Source organism: Nomascus leucogenys, chromosome 10 (genome assembly GCF_006542625.1).
Source record: "Nomascus leucogenys isolate Asia chromosome 10, Asia_NLE_v1, whole genome shotgun sequence".
Lineage (NCBI taxonomy): Eukaryota > Metazoa > Chordata > Mammalia > Primates > Hylobatidae > Nomascus > Nomascus leucogenys.
Genome location: NC_044390.1, coordinates 65,460,322 through 65,477,738, shown reverse-complemented (window position 1 = coordinate 65,477,738; position 17,417 = coordinate 65,460,322). Strand labels below are relative to the sequence as shown.

Genomic DNA, 17,417 nt, shown 5'->3' with positions numbered 1-17,417 from the left:
TCTCAAGATAGTGGTTATGAGAGTGGTGGCAGGGCGGGAGCACAGTGGGGTTTGCCCTTATCAGAGGTGGACTGTTTTGCAGTGTATTCCTCTTGCAACTTGGACAAGATCATGAATAAAAGGAGACAGAAGATGCTAGCTTGCATATCTTGCCATGAGCTTTTTTTCCCAAACAGCTCAAACTGTCCATGGGTGGGTGGGGGTGTCTTTCTGGCATCTTGTTCTGTCTCAACCCCACCCCATCCCCTCTCGTCCCCAGTTCTCAAATAGGGAACCTAAGACCAGAGGTGGGAAAAGACTTGACCAGGGTCACAGGCCACCTCCTGGCTCTGCCACAGCTTCCTGCCCCAGTCTGGCCCCATAACGATTTATGGGGACTTTAAGAATGAATGTGGGGGCCAGACAGTGGCTCATGCCTGTAATCCCAGCACTTTGGGAGGCCAAGGTGGGCAGATCACGTGAGGTCAGGAGTTCGAAACCAGCCTGGCCAACATGGTGAAACTCTGTATCTACTAAAACTACAAAAATTAGCCCAGCATAGTGGCACACACCTGTAGTCCCAGCTACTTGCGAGGCTGAGGCAGGAGAATCACTTGAACCCGGAAGGCAGAGGTTGCAGTGAGCTGAGATTATGCCACTACACTCCAGCCTGGGCAACAAGAGCGAAACTCTGTCTCAAAAAAAAAAAATAGTGAATGTGAAAAATGGGAAGTTAGAGCGAGAGAGAGAAGGTGAGGGAGAGAAGAAATAGGAAAGTAGGGGAAAGGTCACAAAGGGTACAAGGAGTGGGGAAAGAAAAGGAGGAGGAAGAAGAAGACAAGAGATAAGGACAAGGAGAGAAAGAAAGAAGAGGTGGCTGGTGCAGTGGCTCACACTTGTAATCCCAGCACTTTGAGAGGCCCAGGTGGGAGGATCACTTGAGGCCGGGAATTTGAGACTAGTCTGGGCAATATAATGAGACCCCCATCTCTACAAAAAAAGAAAAAAAAATTAAAAATTAGCCAGGTGTGGTGGCGTGCATCTGTGGTCCCAGCTACTCCAGAGGCTGAGGTGGCAGGATCGTTTGAGGCTGGGAAATTGAGGCTGCAGTGAGCTGTGTATGCTTGCACCACTCCACTCCAGCCTAGGTGAGAAAGTGGGACCCTGTCTCAAAAAAACAAGAAAAAGAGAGAGAGAAGAAAGAAAGAAAAAAAGAGAGAGAGAGAAAGAAAGAAAAAGAAAGAGAAAGAAAGAAAGAAAGAGAAAGAAAGAAAGAAAGAAAGAAAGAAAGAAAGAAAGAAAGAAAGAAAGAAAGAAAGAGAAAGAGAAAGAGAAAGGTAGGTCGGAACGAGAAGTAAATGAATGAGAGAAGGAAATGAGAGAAGTTAATGAGGATTAAGGCGTAAGTGAGGAAGCAAGCAAGAACCCAGAGACTGAGTCATGCAATGAGCAACAGTCTGAAAAGCAGAGAGGGACAGATGTGGAACTGTGCTGTCTGCAGCAGGGATGGAGAGACAATGACCCAGAGACAGAGGCAGGTGGAAAGTCAGCAGCAGATAACAGAGATGGGAAGGGATGGGAACCTCCAGAAATGGCAGACACACAAAGACCTAAAGAGATGCATGACAGAGACAGAGACAGGTGGTCAGAAAGTCAGAGGGCGATTCAGACTGGTCAGGTGGGAGGCAGCGAGAGGACTAGCAAGGGACTGAGGCTCTGGCCCACCAGGTCCCTGCGTCCTGCGTGGATGGGGCTGTGTTTGTGTGACTGGTGTCTGCAGGTGCTGCTTCGGGTGGGACGCTGTGACAGGGTTTCTGTGCCAGACTTGGTCTATGTGGGCGGCCTCCCTGAGACTCTTGGGGACTCTGTCGGGGTTCTTGGTTGTCCCTGGGACTCTTTGTTCAGGGGAGGGCCTGGGGAAATCCTCCAGAAGGTCTGAATTAACCCAGCTCCCTGCCCTCCTGAGCGCCCACCCTCCAGCCTCCTGCCTCCTTGCACTCTCCTCCCTTTTCTTAGGGGGGAATCTAGGAATCTCCTTGACCACCCCCTGCCTGCCAGGCCATACTGGGGAGACTCAAGGTCCAGCTACCTAACCTCAGTGCAGAAACCTGCTCCTGGCCCTCTCCCCAACTGGGAGGGCCGGGGTTAACCCTTCAACCCTGCATTAACCCTTCCCTTCCCTCTGTCCTTCATCCGCCCATGCCCATCGCTCTTCCACTGTCCAGCCCCAGGAACCTAGACATTCAATCAGAGCTTCAGAATCCAAGACCCCAGCCCAGCACCCCCAACTTCCTGTATCTCCAGCTCCCTTCTCCCCCACATAACTGCAACCTCCCCAGGTACCAACACTTTCTCTCAACCTAGATGACCCTGCTGGGGGATTTCAGACCCTTCCCCTCTTTTCCTGACCCTGGGACTAGGTCTGTGGACACCCTTGTCCCCTCCTCTTACTGACCCTGGGAAGACATCCATCCCCTGACCTCTGTCCCGAGATGCCTACCCTAGCCCCCGGCAAGGACCTCTTCAGGGACCCTCACCACGTACAGATGAAGACCCCTCACAGGGCATTATCCCCTGCCCCCCACCCCAACTCGGTTCGGAGATCCGACCCAGGGACCCCGACTCCAGTGTCTGCCCCCTCCTCATCAGGAGCCGCAGACTCCCGCCCCCAGGCCTGGTTAGGTGTCTATGACCCTCTTGCCTGCTCGGGGAAGCAGACCTCTGCCTCTTAAGCCGGGCTCCGGCCCGAGGACGCCGACCCCTGCCACAGGGCGCGGACCCCCACGTCCGAGGTCCCCCTGCCCAGCCAGCCAGGGGATGCAGACCCCGCCCCCGGGCCCAGACCTCGGCGTCCCGGGGCCTCCCCCAGCCGGCCCAGGGATGCAGCCCTCGACCCCCACCCCGATCCCCCGATAACCCACCCAAGACCCTGGCGTCCCGGCCGAGCCCCCCGCCCCCGGCGCTGCGGTACCTCGGCTGATGACGGCCAAGCCGGCCAGGGCGGCGGCGGCGAGAAGCCGGAGCCGGGCCCCGGGCGCAGGGGGGGCATCGCGGCACAGGCGGCGCGGAGGGGGAGGGGAAAGGGGGGGCCGGTCCGGGGCGCGCGAGGCCGGGGGGGAGAGGGGGGAGGGGGAGGGGGACCCCGCCTGCGGCTGCACCGGCCCGGGGGGCGGCGGGGGCGGGGGGAGGGGGCTGGGGGGGCGCGACGAGGCGGCCGGAGCTGCTGCAGACCCGGGGAGGGGGGCGGCGCTGACGGGCAGGGAGACCGGCCAATCAGGAGAGGTGGGGGGCCGGGGAGGCGGGGTCGAGGGGGGGTTGCTTGTTGGAGGGAGAGGCCTTTGTTACTGCGGCCCGGCCCCTACCCCCTCCCGCCCCAGGCGTCCCCACGTCTTTCCACCACATCCGCAGAACACGGAGTCTGGGATACTTCCTAAAACCCAGCTCCCTCCTCCTTCAAGTCCCAATCTCATCCTCCCTTGGACCTAGGAGACTAGCCCCAGTCCCTCCTCTCTCAGACTCAGGAGTCCAGGCCCCCAGCCCCTCCTCCCTCAGACTCAGGAGTCCAGGTCCCCAGTTCCTCCTCCCTCAGACCCTGGAGTCCAGGCCCCCAGCCCCTCCTCCCTCAGACCCAGGGGTCCAGGTCCCCAGTTCCTCCTCCCTCAGACCCTGGAGTCCAGGCCCCCAGCCCCTCCTCCCTCAGACCCAGGAGTCCAGGTCCCCAGTTCCTCCTCCCTCAGACCCTGGAGTCCAGGCCCCCAGCCCCTCCTCCCTCAGACCCCGGAGTCCGGGCCCCCAGACCCCTCTTCCTGTGGGCCACAGTTCAGCTTTTCCATCTATTTTCATGGATAACGAAAACACTGACTTTTGGAGTGAAATTTGCTTTTTCCCTCCACCCCAACCCTCATCCCCAGTATAATAAGGCAATGGAAAGGGATTGGGGGACTTATCTTGGGGGAGCAGGTGGGGAGGAAACCATAATCCAGGGTTTAGGTGCAAAACATCCTGGCTCCCTGTTCTTTCACTGACTTGGCTGTGTGACCTTGGACAAGCCATTTCTTTTCCCAGAACCTCAGCGTCTTCCCCTGCAAGGTGGAAAATTCCCTACTGCCCAAGGTTATTGAGAAGAATGAGAGATCTTGGAGCAGATCCTGGCTCCACCCAGCACCTCAACAACCTGTAGTGAGTTTCTCCCTCCCCTTTCCACTTTGCATCTGTTTACTAGGTGTATTCCACCCTCCTGTTCCTGTCCCCTTGGCATAGGCGGGAGCAAAATCATCTCTGAGCCTATGTTATTTCTGTAGCAGTTCAAGGCAGGAGCTTTTGAAGTTACCCAGTAGGGGCTGTTCTGCCTCAGAAACATATCCACCCTCAATTCCTTCCCCCTCCACTCACATCCAATTTGTCTGCAAGAACTGCTGGCTCTGCCTCCAAAACAAATCTCTGCTTTGTCCTTTTCTTATTCTCCCATCCTGGTCTGAGCTTTCACCACCTCTCCCCATAGGACTCTGGCTGTAGCAGCCTATGCTCTACTCTCTTGGCCTCTACCTTTGCCTCCACCTTCAGAACAACCACCACTAAACACCTGGACCAGCTGGGGCCACCCCCTGCCTCAATCACTTGGCCCACTGTGACCTTCTTTCCATTCCTTAAACAAACCAAACAATTCCAGCCCCAGGGTCTTTGCACTTGCCATTCTTTCTGCTGGAATGCTCTTCCTACCACACTGGCAGATGACTTTCTTATTTAAGGCTCACCTTCTCCTCTTTAAGAAGCCTTCATTGATCATAGTTTCCAAAGCAGCTGCTACTCCCAACACAACAACTCTATGTCATACCTCTTCATAGCACTAACAATTTTGTTTTTCCTTTTCCTTTTCTTTTCTTTTCTTTCTTTCTTTTTTTTTTTTTTTGACAGAGTTTTGCTCTTCTTGCCTAGGCTGGAGTACAATGGCATGCTCTCGGCTCACCACAACCTCAGCCTCCTGGGTTCAAGTGATTCTCCTGCCTCAGCCTCCTGAGTAGCTGGGATTATAGGCACGCACCATCACAGTCGGCTAATTTTGTATTTTTAATAGTGTTAAACCCTATTAAACCCCATGGAGATGGGGGTTTCTCCATGCTGGTCAGGCTGGTCTTGAACTCCTGATCTCAGGCGATCTGCCCGCCTCGGCCTCCCAAAGTGCTGGGATTATAGGCGTGAGCCACTGCGCCCGGCCGATTTTCTTCTTTCACTGTTATTTTTAGTTGCTCTCCCCCTACTCCCACTTCCAGAATGTAAGCTTCACAGAGTTTTTTGTTTTTGTTTTGGTCTGCTTTTGTTCAAGGCTGCATTTCCAGAGCCCAACCTAGTGACTGACATGTAGTGTGTACTCAAATATGTACTGCATGAATGAGTTGGATGGCTTAGCTCTGTTTGGAGAGATGGAGGGAAATAAGATACAGAGGGAGGAGGAGACCTGACTGCGTTCACAAAACTGGGTGATGCAAAAGCTAATGGTGTTCTGGAGGTGGCTTGCACTGGCTCAAAAGAGCTGATTATTAAATTTTCAGAAATTGTGCAAGCCAGGTGTTAAACCATTATTAGCTTGAAACTGGCCATGTTGGGAGGATTTACACCACAGCAATGGTGAACACTGAATCAGCTTGCCAGCCCACCACTCTACAAAATCCATTGTGATCCTGGTGAAAGGCCATGTTTTGATCCTCTTTGAATTCTGGACCGTTCAGACTTAGGATGAGAACAGGAGCTCCCTCTTCCTGAAATGGCCCATCCCATGCCTCCTAACAATATGAGTGCTTATTCGGTGTAGGGATCTTTCTAAGCACTTTGTACATATTATCTCCCTGAAGCATCACGACACGCTTCTGAGGCAGAACTGATCTTTATCCCTATTTCACAGGTGAGGAAAAAGAGACATGGGGAATTTTTTACATCCCAAGAGCTATAAATGTGTGATACTGTGAAATATATATTTGGTCTTCATAACACTCCCCCTACTTCCACTGGCAAGCCCCAGGTAGCTTCAGTATGGGGGTTGGTCACAGGAAAGAACAAGGCATGATTAAAGGGTTGGGACTTTCAGCTCATCTCCCAACCTCTGTGGAGAGGAGAGGGAATGAAAGTTAAGTGGAGCACCAATGGGCAATGATTTAATCAATCATGCCTATGTAATGAATGTTCCATTAAAAAACCCCAAAAGACTGGGTTTAGGGGGCTTCTGGACAGTTGAACACATGGAGGTTCCTGGAAGGTGGCATGCCTGGAGAGGGCATGGCAACTCCATTCTCCTTCCCCTGCACCTCATTCTGTGCGTCTCTTCACCTGTATCCTTTGTAATATCCTTTATAATAAACCGGTAAACATAAGTGTTTTTCTAAGTTCTTTGAGCTACTCTAAAAAATTAATTGAAGAGAAAGGTGTTATGAGAACCTCAATTTATAGCTGGTCAGTCAGAAGCACAGGTAAAGAACCTGGAGCCTACAATTGGCATTGGAAGTGGGGGACAGTCTTGTGGGACCAAGCCCTCAACTTGTGAGATCTGCTGTGAAGTCCAGGTAGATGTATGAGGATTGAATTGGAGTACACCCAACTGGTGTCCACTGCAGAACTGATTAATTGGTTGCTGGTGGGGAGAAATCCCTACACAATTCTCGGTGACACCAATCAACAGAGAAGTGTCGATTGTTGAGTGAGAGAATAGAAAAAACACTTTGGTTGTCTTCCCTATAGCCTCAGATTTGGTGTCAGAAGTGGGATGAGTAAAATAGAAATTGGTGGAGTTAGAACAAAAGTCTTAATACTATTTAAGGTTGGGTGGGCCAAAGGGAGTACTTGTTGTTTCCCTAACATTAAAGGGTTCCAAAAAAGTTTGCTATATTTACCTTAGTTTGGAGAAATTTTAAAAGTCAGAAAGCAAAGATTAAAATAAGACATCTGATCTGAAATTTTCTGGGGCAATAGTCTGGCAGTTTAATCAAGATAAAGATTAACCAACAAGCAAGAGTTCCTTTGCTCAATGCCCTGATGGGGACCTAAAGCCTTATGTACACAAGTGGACAAAATGATCAGGGATGGTGAAGAGAAATTCTTGGGACTCCTTGATATGGGAGGTCCACTGACTATGGTACCAACATCCATTGGTGAAGTCCTGACTTGGGATTAGATTGAGAGAACATAAAAATTTAAGGATTGTAGTATTGTAAAACCAAAACCCATTAATAAAGTTCTAATAGAGGCTACAGTTAAGAAAGTGAGGGTTGGTGGAATTAAGACAAAACTTTATAGGAGAGTTGGTATATTTGAACACATTTTCTCTGAAGTGATTTTACCTGATTATATTGTGGGGATGGACGTTGTAGCAGACTGGGAAATGTTTCCCATACCTAGCATTATGAAACAAAAGCCATGTAAATCTGCCTTTGATCAATATTAATTGGACGTGCTAAATAGGAACCAGTCAGATCTTTGGAGCCCACAGAATATAGAATAGAAGACGGAGTGATGCTATGGACGAATTCTCTGAGACAGAGCCCTGTACAGAACCTAGACTGGGGCCTATGGGAACAGCCTATAAACACCTTCCAGTGACAACTACTGGGACTCTGGACTAGAGAATTTCAATTTGAAGAGCATAATACTACTTTCTATGGGATATTAATTCAAGCTACCCCTATGACTGAGGACATAAAATGATCTTGAAGCCTGAAATACCAATAGTATCTTGGATTATGTTTAAAAACACTCTAATGGAGATTAAAATGCCCAGAAGAGTCCCCTAATAAATTAGAAATGATTTATACAGGATCATGCTACCTAGGGAATGCAAGGAGGAGATACTAATGAAAAAGGAGCCTCTTTCTCCCTCGGACTGACTCTGGGACCGTATGGGGAGCAGCTGGATCCTACTGCCACTTGGACAGTGCCCTATAAACAGCTCTCAACTAACCAACAAAGAGCTGCTTGGTGTGCAGATGACAGTGCCAAGATGAAAAGACCACGTCCTATTTAGAAGGATGCCATTCTGATCAAAGAAGATAAAAACAAATCCGTTTGGTGAGCTGAATTGCATGCTGAAGAATTAAACAGTAGTAAAAGCCCCTCTGTGTGGGTTTTTACTGACTCACAGGTGGTGGCCAATGGCTTGGCCATATAGTCAAGCAGGTGGATAATGGAAACCTAGTCGATTAAAGGGATGCCCATATGGGACACACATGGCCCTTTGGAAATTTGAGAGTTCTTTAAAGTAGGACATGTCAATCCCCATCAGAAGAGCTCTCTTCTAGGTCTGGAAGGTGATTGAAATCGACAAGCAGATATCCCTGTGTGCTCACTTAAGGTGGCCACCTGGGTCCATGAAATGAGAGGATATGAGGGCACTGCAGCAGTGCAGAGATAGGCTGAACCTAAGCATGTTTCTATTGCACCCTCTCAGGCACATTATGCGAATAAGAACTGTTCTGTCTGCCAGCAAGAGAGACAGAAACTGCATTTGGCTATGGGCAGATTCCCTGGTGGGAAGGTCCCAAGCACAGCTGGCAAGTGAGGCTGATGCTGGTAGTCCTGGGGGGCTACAGATGGGTCTTGACAGGAATAGATGCTGACTCTGGGCTGGCCTTTGCTTACCCGGTGGAAGATGCAAATGCTCAGAGTGCTGTAAAAGAATCAGAACAGAATATATTACACACATTTGCACAGGCTGCTGTCATTTCTTCCGACCAAGGAACACACTGTCCAGCCCATAATGTCCAGCAATGGGCAGAGAGCTGTCCTCCTTTGGGTAACAATTTGATCAAGAAGTGGAATGAGCAATTAAAACATTGGTTGTCTAAAACAGGGGAGATAAAAGCATGAAGGATGTACCCATAAATTTTTTTAATGTACCATAAAAATAAAAATAAAAATAAAAATAAAACAGGAAGATTTGGCTTACACACACCCTCCTGAGTGTGTGTTCACACTCAGTCTGATGGGACTAGAGGAGCATCACCACTAGACTTTCCTGTTTTCTGGTTGACCTGGGAAAGTGGGGGTGGGGAGAATGCTGGTGTGGCTATGCAATTCTTGCCAAGTTGCTATACTGACTATATATGTTTTTCTTTCTTCCAGATATAATCTCATTTTTTTCTCCTACCTGATGCAGTGGTCCTAGTAAAACCAACCCAATTGCCCCATAGAAGTGGTATTACTGTTTTGTTTTTTTGAGGCAGAGATTTGAGACTGATTTCCCATTCTCCTTGGCTTCAGCACCCTATTAAAATCTTCCCCAGCAACCCTTATTGTCTCAGGGGTTGGTTTTCTATGCATCTAGCAATGGGAACTAGACTAAACCCCTGGCACGTTGGTAACACTAGGACGAGAACTAGGTCTTGAAACTACAAGTGCTGGAAGCAGGGATGGTTCCTAAGCAACAAAATTCAGCTATGTTATTTCGTTTGTTGGTTATTTTTTTTTGTACTTGACATATAATAATCGTATATATTTACAGGGTACATAGTGATATTTCGATACACACAATGTATAGTGATCGAATCAGGGTAATTCGCATATCCATCATCTCAAAAATGTTTCATTTCTTTGTGTTGGGAACATTCACTGTCCCCCTTCCAGCTATTTGAAGCTATACATTATTGTTAACTGGAGTCATCCTACAGTGCTATAGAACACCAGAACTCATTCCTCCTATCTAGCTGTGATTTTGTATCCTTTAACAAATCTGTTCATATCCCTTTTTTGTCAGAATTCCCTAAAGGCCTGATAGAGGCAGATTGTACCTCCAACCTATGTGGCAAAACTGGGGCTAATAGTGGATGCAGCTATATTGTCTGGTAGTGAAACCAGCCCACTAGTTCTGCACCTGTGTAACCTTACCTAGTCTGAATGGGAGTGGATTGGGGGCAGGTACTTGCTAGACTAGTATTGCTGCCTGCAGTCTAGACAAGCACAGTGTTCCTTGCAAAGGTGGAAAAGTTTGGATATAAATGAAGAGAAGGAAGAATGGTAGCTGAAGGTAAAGGAATGAATAAATGGGTTATGTAATGAAGGAAATCTAATATTATGAACACCTTGAAAGATGCTCAGAACGTGGGATGATATTGTCTCTTAGCTCAATTACACCAGATGCCTGAGAGGGTGAAACTGTATGTGTGCAGAGACCACTCCTGCTTTTAGAACCTGACAAGATGGAATGGAAGGCTGCAAACCTGAGTGGTCTCACTCTGGGAGACACTCATTCAATATGATGGACTGAACCAATTAGCCATGATTGAATGGGATTCTAGTAATGTGGCAGTATCTTTTGAGTTGTATTTTTTTTTAGGCATAAATTATCTTTATTATGTGTCTTACAGATATACAAACATAAAACCAGACATAAACTTCCTATGTCTTTAGTTTTCATGCAACTATAAGCCAAAACAAATGTACAAATTTACATAGAACAAAACCAACAAAATTTGAGTTAGCAGAATTCATATACTTTGACATGATACTCTTTTGCTGAAACTAAAATACATGTAACAACAGGTCAGATTGCCTGTTTTCTGTGCTATATGATGATAGGATTCTTCCATTACATTTTTTTTAATTACTGTAAAAAATGCTTTCTGGTAACATGCTACAATTTTGGTTTGCTGCCCAAAACTTCCAAAACTTCATGAGTGCAGTAAGCCAGCTTCTCTTATTCTGTATATTCTTTTGGTATAAGGGGACCATGTCCAAAGACCAGGGGTGAATCGTGTGATAGTGTGAAATATATATTTGGTCTTCATTCCTCCTGCCCCTTTCCTGACATACAACTCCTAAATGCTTGGAACCTCCAAAGTGATGTCTTCTGTATGCTAATGAATTGACTAATGGCTGGTAGCTTCAGGATAGGGTCTGGTCACAAGAAAGGTCAAGGCAGGATTATAGGGTTGGGACTTTCAGCCCACCTCCCAATTTCTCAGAAGGAGGGAGTGGCTGAAGGTTAAGTTCATCACCAGTGGCCAATGCTTTAATTAGCCATGCCTCTGTAATGAAGCCTCCTTAAAAACCCAAAGCGACTGGGTTCAGAGAGCTTCTGGATAGCTGAACACATGGAGGTTCCTGGAGGGTGGTGCACCTGCTGAGAGCCTGGCAGCTCTACCCAGCACTTCAGGAAGCCAAGGTGGGCGGATCACTTGAAGCCAGGAGTTTGAGACCAGCCTGGCCAACATGGCAAAATTCCATCTCTACTAAAGATACAAAAATTAGCCAGGTGTGGTGGCGCACACCTGTAATCCCAGCCACTCGGCAGGCTGAGATGGGACAATTGTTTGAACCCAGGAGGTGAGGTTGCAGTAAGCCAAAAATTTTAGTTTTCTTCCTATATCCTCAGAATATGACAGAAGATATCTGCCATACGTGGACCTGATAATGAACTTGTATCCAGAATATATAAAGAACTCTCAAAAATCAACAAAAAGGAGACATCTTGATTTTTAAAATGGGCAAAAGACATGAACAAGCACTTTACAAAAAAAAGGATATTCAGGCTGGGTGCAGTGACTCACACCTGTGGTTCCAGCATTTTGGAAGGCCAAGGGGGTGGATCACCTGAGGTCAGGAGTTTGAGACCAGCTGGGCCAACATGGTGAAACTCTGTCTCTACTAAAAATACAAAAATTAGCCAGGTGTAGTGGCACATGCCTGTAGTCCCAGCAACTCAGGAGGCTGAGGCAGGAGAATCACTTGAACCCAGGAGGCAGAGGCTGCAGTGAGCCAAGATTGCACCACTGCATTCCAGCCTGGGTGAAAAAGCAAGACTCTAGACCAAAAAATAATAGTAATAATAATCACATGAAAAAGAATTCAGCATCAGTTATCAGGGAGATCAAATCAAAACCATGAGGAGATACTCTTACTCTGCTGCCAGAATGACTAAAATGAAAAGGATGGACAATAATAAGTGTTGGTGAGGATGTGGAGCACCTGGAACTCTCTTGTATCATTGGTGGGAGTGTAAATGGGCACCATTACTTTGGGGAAGGTTTTGTCAGTGTCTACTAAAGCTGAGCATTCCTATGATCCAGCAATTTCACCCCAGGTAGTTATCCATGAGAAATAAAAACATGTCCACAAAGACTGGCAAATGAATATTCACTGCAGCTTCATTTATGCAAGTCTCAAACTGAAGATAACTAAAAAATCCAGCAACAGGTGAATGTGTAAATGAATTAATATAGACTCATACCATGGAATACAATTCATTAATAAAATGGAATGAGCTATTGATACATGCTAAAACATGGTGGAAACTCACAGGCATAATGTGGAGTGAAAAGTGCCAGATACAAGAGATTACATACTGTATGATTCCATTTATATGAAGTCTCATACCTGGCAAAAATGATTCATGGCAACAGATGTAAGAATTGTAATTACTCTGGTTGGGGAGAGTCCGGGAGGAGACATGTCGTGGAGATCCAGCAGGAGGTTCATGGAAGGGAGACTTCTGTAGTGGGCATGTCCTACTTCTTGGTCTGGATGGTAGTTGAATGGACAGAGCTATAGCTATGCATGATCATAGCTGACTGCAGCCTTGACCTCCCAGGCTCAAGAAATCCTCCTGCCTCTGCTACCCAAAGTGTTGAGATTATAGGCATGAGCCACTGCGTCCGGCCTGACTCCCTCTTATAAGGATACCTGTGAGCCGGGCAATGTGTCTCATACCTGTAATCCCAGCACTTTGGGAGGCCTAAGTGGGAGGAGAGCTTGAGCCCAGGAGTTCGAGACCAGCTTGGCCAACATGGTGAAACCCTGTCTCTACAAAAAAGACAAATATTAGCTGGGCATTGGTGGCTTGTGCCTGTAGTCCCAGCTACACGGGAGGCTGAAGCTGGAAAATCATTTGAACCCAGGCAGAGGTTGCAGTGCAGTGAGCTGAGATCCTGCCATTGCACTCCAGTCTGGGTGACAGAGTGAGACCCTGTTTCAAAAAAAAGAAAGAAAAGAAAAGAAAGAAAGAAAGAGAAAAAGAGAGAGAGAGAGAAAGAAAGAGAAAGAGAAAGAAAGAAAGAGAGAGAGAGAGAGAGAAAGAAAGAAAGAAAGAAAGAAAGAAAGAAAGGAAAGAAAAGAAAAGAAAAGAAAAGAAAAGGACACTTGTGATTGCATTTAGGGACCAGCTGGATAAACCAGGGTAATCTCATCTCAAGAGCCTTAACTTCATCACATCTGCAATGACCCTTTCTCCTTATCAGGTAGCATGCACAGGCATTAGGTCCAGGCGTTAGGACTGATGTCTCTGAGGGCCATCATTCAGTCCACCACACCATCCCTCCTCCATCCCCTCTGCCTATGAGGCTGACCTCTACTGACCCCATCAGCAAGCTCCCCTGCCCTTCAACTTCCAGGTGGGTTTGGTCAAAGGGAGGCACAGGCAGAATACTGGAGGGGGCTGGAGGATCCTTTCCTCCCTGCCTGCTGCCCACCTCGGGAGCCTCAATGCCATCAGGAGCCCCTCCTCCATGATCCCAGTTCTCACAAAGGCCTCGGGTCACACCATTCCTCCCCTTGTTCCTCCAGGACTCAGCAGAATCTGGCAGGAACCCTTTCCTCCCATTGCTGGCACCTGAGAGATCCTTACCATCCTTACATCCCTAACCCTGCTCGCACCTCTGCAAACGGTACCTTTATTAGACAGTCTGTTTAAGAAATCCCACTGGGGGGCTGTCTCTTTCAGGCCAGGACCTCATGACCTAGCACCATCATTGGCTTTTATCTTCATTCATTGACAGCGTTCCATTCAGCTAGGGGGCTTTGCAGGGCATGAGTCAAGGCCTGAAGCCCACTGAATACAATGCTTAGAAAGCTCAGGGGTGTGCAAAGATTCATGCCTTATTCATGCAAAACCTTTCCAAAATAATTAATTCTTTTCTAAAATTTTAATTTTTTTTTTTTTTTTGAGATGGAATTTCACTCTTGTCACCCAGGCTGGAGTGCAGTGGCACAATCTCGGCTCACTGCAACCTCTGCCTCCCAGGTTCAAGCGATCCTCCTGCCTTAGCTTCCCCTGTAGCTGGGATTACAGGTGCCCGCCGCCATGCAGGGCTGATTTTTATATTTTTAGTAGAGGTGGGGTTTTGCCATGTTGGCCAGGCTGGTCTTGAACTCCTGACTTCAGGTGATCCATCCGCCTCAGACTCCCAAAGTGCTGCCTGAGCCACTGTGCCTGGCTGCATGCCAATTTTAAAAACTTTTTATAGAGGTGGGGTGTCACTATATTCCCCAGGCTGGTTTCAAACTCCTGGGCTCAAGTGATCCTCCTGTCTCAGCTTCCCAAAGTGCTGGGATTACAGGTGTGAGCCACTGTGCTTGGCCTCAAGCTATCCTCTTGTCTCAGCCTCCCAAGTAGCTGGGACTATAGGTGTATGCCACCATGCCTAGCTATTATTTTTATTTTTTGTAGAGATGGGGTCTTGCTATGTTGTCCACGTTGGTCTCAAACTCCTGGCCTCAAATAATCCTCCTGCCTTGGCTTCCTGAGTAGCTGGGACTACAGGCACATACCATCATAGCCAGCCTCAGTATATATTTAAAGGGAGTCTTGCTCTGTCACCCAGGCTGGAGTGTAGTGACACGATCTCGGCTCACTGCAATCTCCACCTCCCAGGCTCAAGCAATTCTCCTGCCTCAGCCTCCGGAGTGGCTGGGACTACAGGTGCACTCCACCATACCCAGCTAGCTAACTTTTTGTATTTTCAGTAGAGACAAGGTTTCACCACGTTGACTTCAAGCGATCCGCCTACCTTGGCCTCCCAGAGCGCTGGGATTACAGGCATGAGCCACCGCGCCTGGCCCTCAGTATATTTTTGAGAGAATAAATTAGTTCCTATCCCTTTCATTGACTGAATTCTTCTCATCTTCAAAGACTTCCCTCCCTGACTCTGTTTCCTAGGACAAGGTCAGGTATGGTTACCCACTTTGAGACGTACTTTCCTTTTTTGTGCCATGTCCCTGGAGCCGTGCTTGGTGCTAATAATAGCAGCTGAAGACATTCCCTGAGCAAGGTTGGATGGGACGTGGTGACGGTGACGTGCTGCGGGGGGTGAGGAAGGGGCGTTCCCAGCTCTGGCTCAGGTGTCTCGGCCGTTCGTTCAGTCAGGCAGGTTCCTTATCCTCTCTGAGTCTCCTCATCCTTTTCTACAGGATGGGGATAATCTCAGAACCCACCTCACAGGGCCATGGTGGGGACCAGCAGTGCCATGGTCTGTTTATATGCCGACCTGGCTGTGCTACAGACCCCAGCTGCTCAATCAAACACCAAGACGTGTCGCTGTGGAAGGATTTTGTAGCTGTGACTGACGTCTCTAATCAGTTGACTGTGTTGTATATATTTAAGGTATACAACGTGGTTTTGATATATATATATATATACACACACATAATCAGATGATTACTACTGTCAAGCAAATTAACATATCTGTCACATCTCATAGTTACCTTTTTGTTGTTGTTGTTGTTGTTGCTTTAATCAGTTGACTTTAAGTGAAGGAGATTATCCTCAATAATGTAGATGGGTCTGATTCAATCAGTTGAAAGGCCTTAAAAGCAGAATGGGGGTTTCCCGGGAAAAGAAAGAATTTCGCTTCAGCTGCTGCTGGAGTTTCCAGCCTGCCCCTCCTGCCTGCCCTACAGACTTCAGACCTGCTGTCTTGCTCGGTGTGGACTGCTACAACAAAATACCGCAGACTGGGTGGCTTATAAACACAAGAAATTCAATTCTCACAGTTCTGAGAGCTGGGAAGTCCAAGATCCAGGCACCAGCATGTTTAGTATCTGGTGAGGGCCAGCATCCTGGTTCACAGATGATGCCTTATGCTACGTCTTCACATGGTAGAAGAGGAAACGTCTGGCCTCTTAGGCCTTTTTTTTTTGGCAGGGTTTGGCTGTCGCCCAGGTTGGAGTACAGTAGTACAACCTCCACCTCCCAGACTCAAGTGATCCTCCCACCTCATCCTCCGAGTAGCTGGGACCTAAGGCATGTGCCATCATGCCTGGCTAATTTTTGTAGTTTTAGTAGAGATGGGGTTTCACCATGTTGCTCACACTGGTCTCAAACTCCTGAGCTAAAGTTATCCTCCTGCCTCAGCCTCCCAAAGTGCTGGGATTACAGGCGTGAGCCACCGTGCCCGGCCATCTTAGGGCATGAATCCCATTCAAGAAGGTTCCACCTACATAACCTAATCACATCCCCAAAAGGCCTTAAGAGCAGAATGGAGGTTTCCCAGGAGAAGAAATAAGAAGTCTTAGACTTCCCAGCTTCCTGAACTGTGAGAAATGAATTTCTTGTGTTTATAAGCCACCCAGTGTATGGTATTTTGTTGTAGCAGTCCACACCGAGGCTTCCAGACCCCATCATAGTGGGGGTTAAGTTTCAACATAGAAATGTTGGCAAGACCCAGACATCCAGCCCATAGCACCTGCCTAGCCAGCTCTCAGAATCACATACGCCACTTCCATGCAATAAGCCTTTGTATAAGGATCGGCTACTCGTTCTGTTTCCCTGGTGGATACAAACAAGAGGACCCATGTAATGTGCTTAGAACATGGCCTGGCACAGACACAGTGTGCAACAGACACAGGCTGCCGTCACCGTGCCCTTAACCCCGAGCTGGTTACTGAATAAACATTAACTCATCTGTGCCTCGCAGTGATCCATAGTCTGCTATGCCCCCATTTTGCAGATGAAAGCTGGGGTTAGGGAACATGGGAGTGGCCCACACTCAGGGCCAGAGCTGGGATCTAAACACAGGTGGCTCAGCTCTGTTGTCCAAGTGGCCACCGCAGATGTTCATGATCCCATGGACCCCACCCTCTGCAGTGTCCCGTGGTTGGGGGGATCTGCACCTGGGAGAGGAAGGGATGGTGGCAGCCCTATCCACAGCCATTCTCCAAATCTAGCAGGGTACAGGGCACACAGAGAGTTAACCATCTGTGCATGGAATTGAGAGAGAGAGAGAAACAGAGACAGAGAAACTAGACTTTGAGGGTCAATTGGAAGGACAGCCTAGACCTGCTCCCGGAGCCAGCAAAGCCTGAAGTGGCTGCATGGCCCAGACAGTTCCCTTCCACAGTCTGCACTCTGGAGTGGGGAGAAGTCAGCCTGATGTGATCCCGATGGGCCTTGCTCCTAGGAGCAGGCAGAAGAGGGCAGGGGCACCTCAGATCTGGCTTTGTCCCAAGGCTGTGAGATTCTGGAAGGACCCTCTCCTTTCTGAACTTCAACTTCCTTGTGGGTAAGGGCAGGGGGATAGCATCTGTCTCAGAAGGTAGGAATGTAACCTTAGGGAGGCTTCTGAGCCTCTCTGGGCCTCAGTTTCCTCCTCTGTAAAATGGGCATGGTAATGGGACCGATTCCACAGGGTCTCTGGCTTAAGTGAATGAAGGCCTGTGAGGGTTTGGGTCACCCTCAGTCCTGGCCA

The 17,417-nt window shown here is 48.3% G+C and overlaps 1 protein-coding gene across 1 annotated transcript in view; it reads right to left on the bottom strand.

Moving 5' to 3' along the window:
• The window catches only part of IGLON5 (IgLON family member 5), a 31,583-nt gene extending 16,384 nt beyond the window's left edge, over nt 1–15,199 (bottom strand). Inside the window, exons 1-2 of the mRNA XM_030821786.1 lie at nt 15,171–15,199; nt 2,951–3,228 (exon numbers count right to left, since the gene is read on the bottom strand). Coding sequence (XP_030677646.1) covers nt 2,951–3,228; nt 15,171–15,199 — 307 coding nt within the window. The remainder of the gene's footprint in view (nt 1–2,950; nt 3,229–15,170) is intronic.
• Between the last annotated feature and the right edge of the window lie 2,218 nt (nt 15,200–17,417).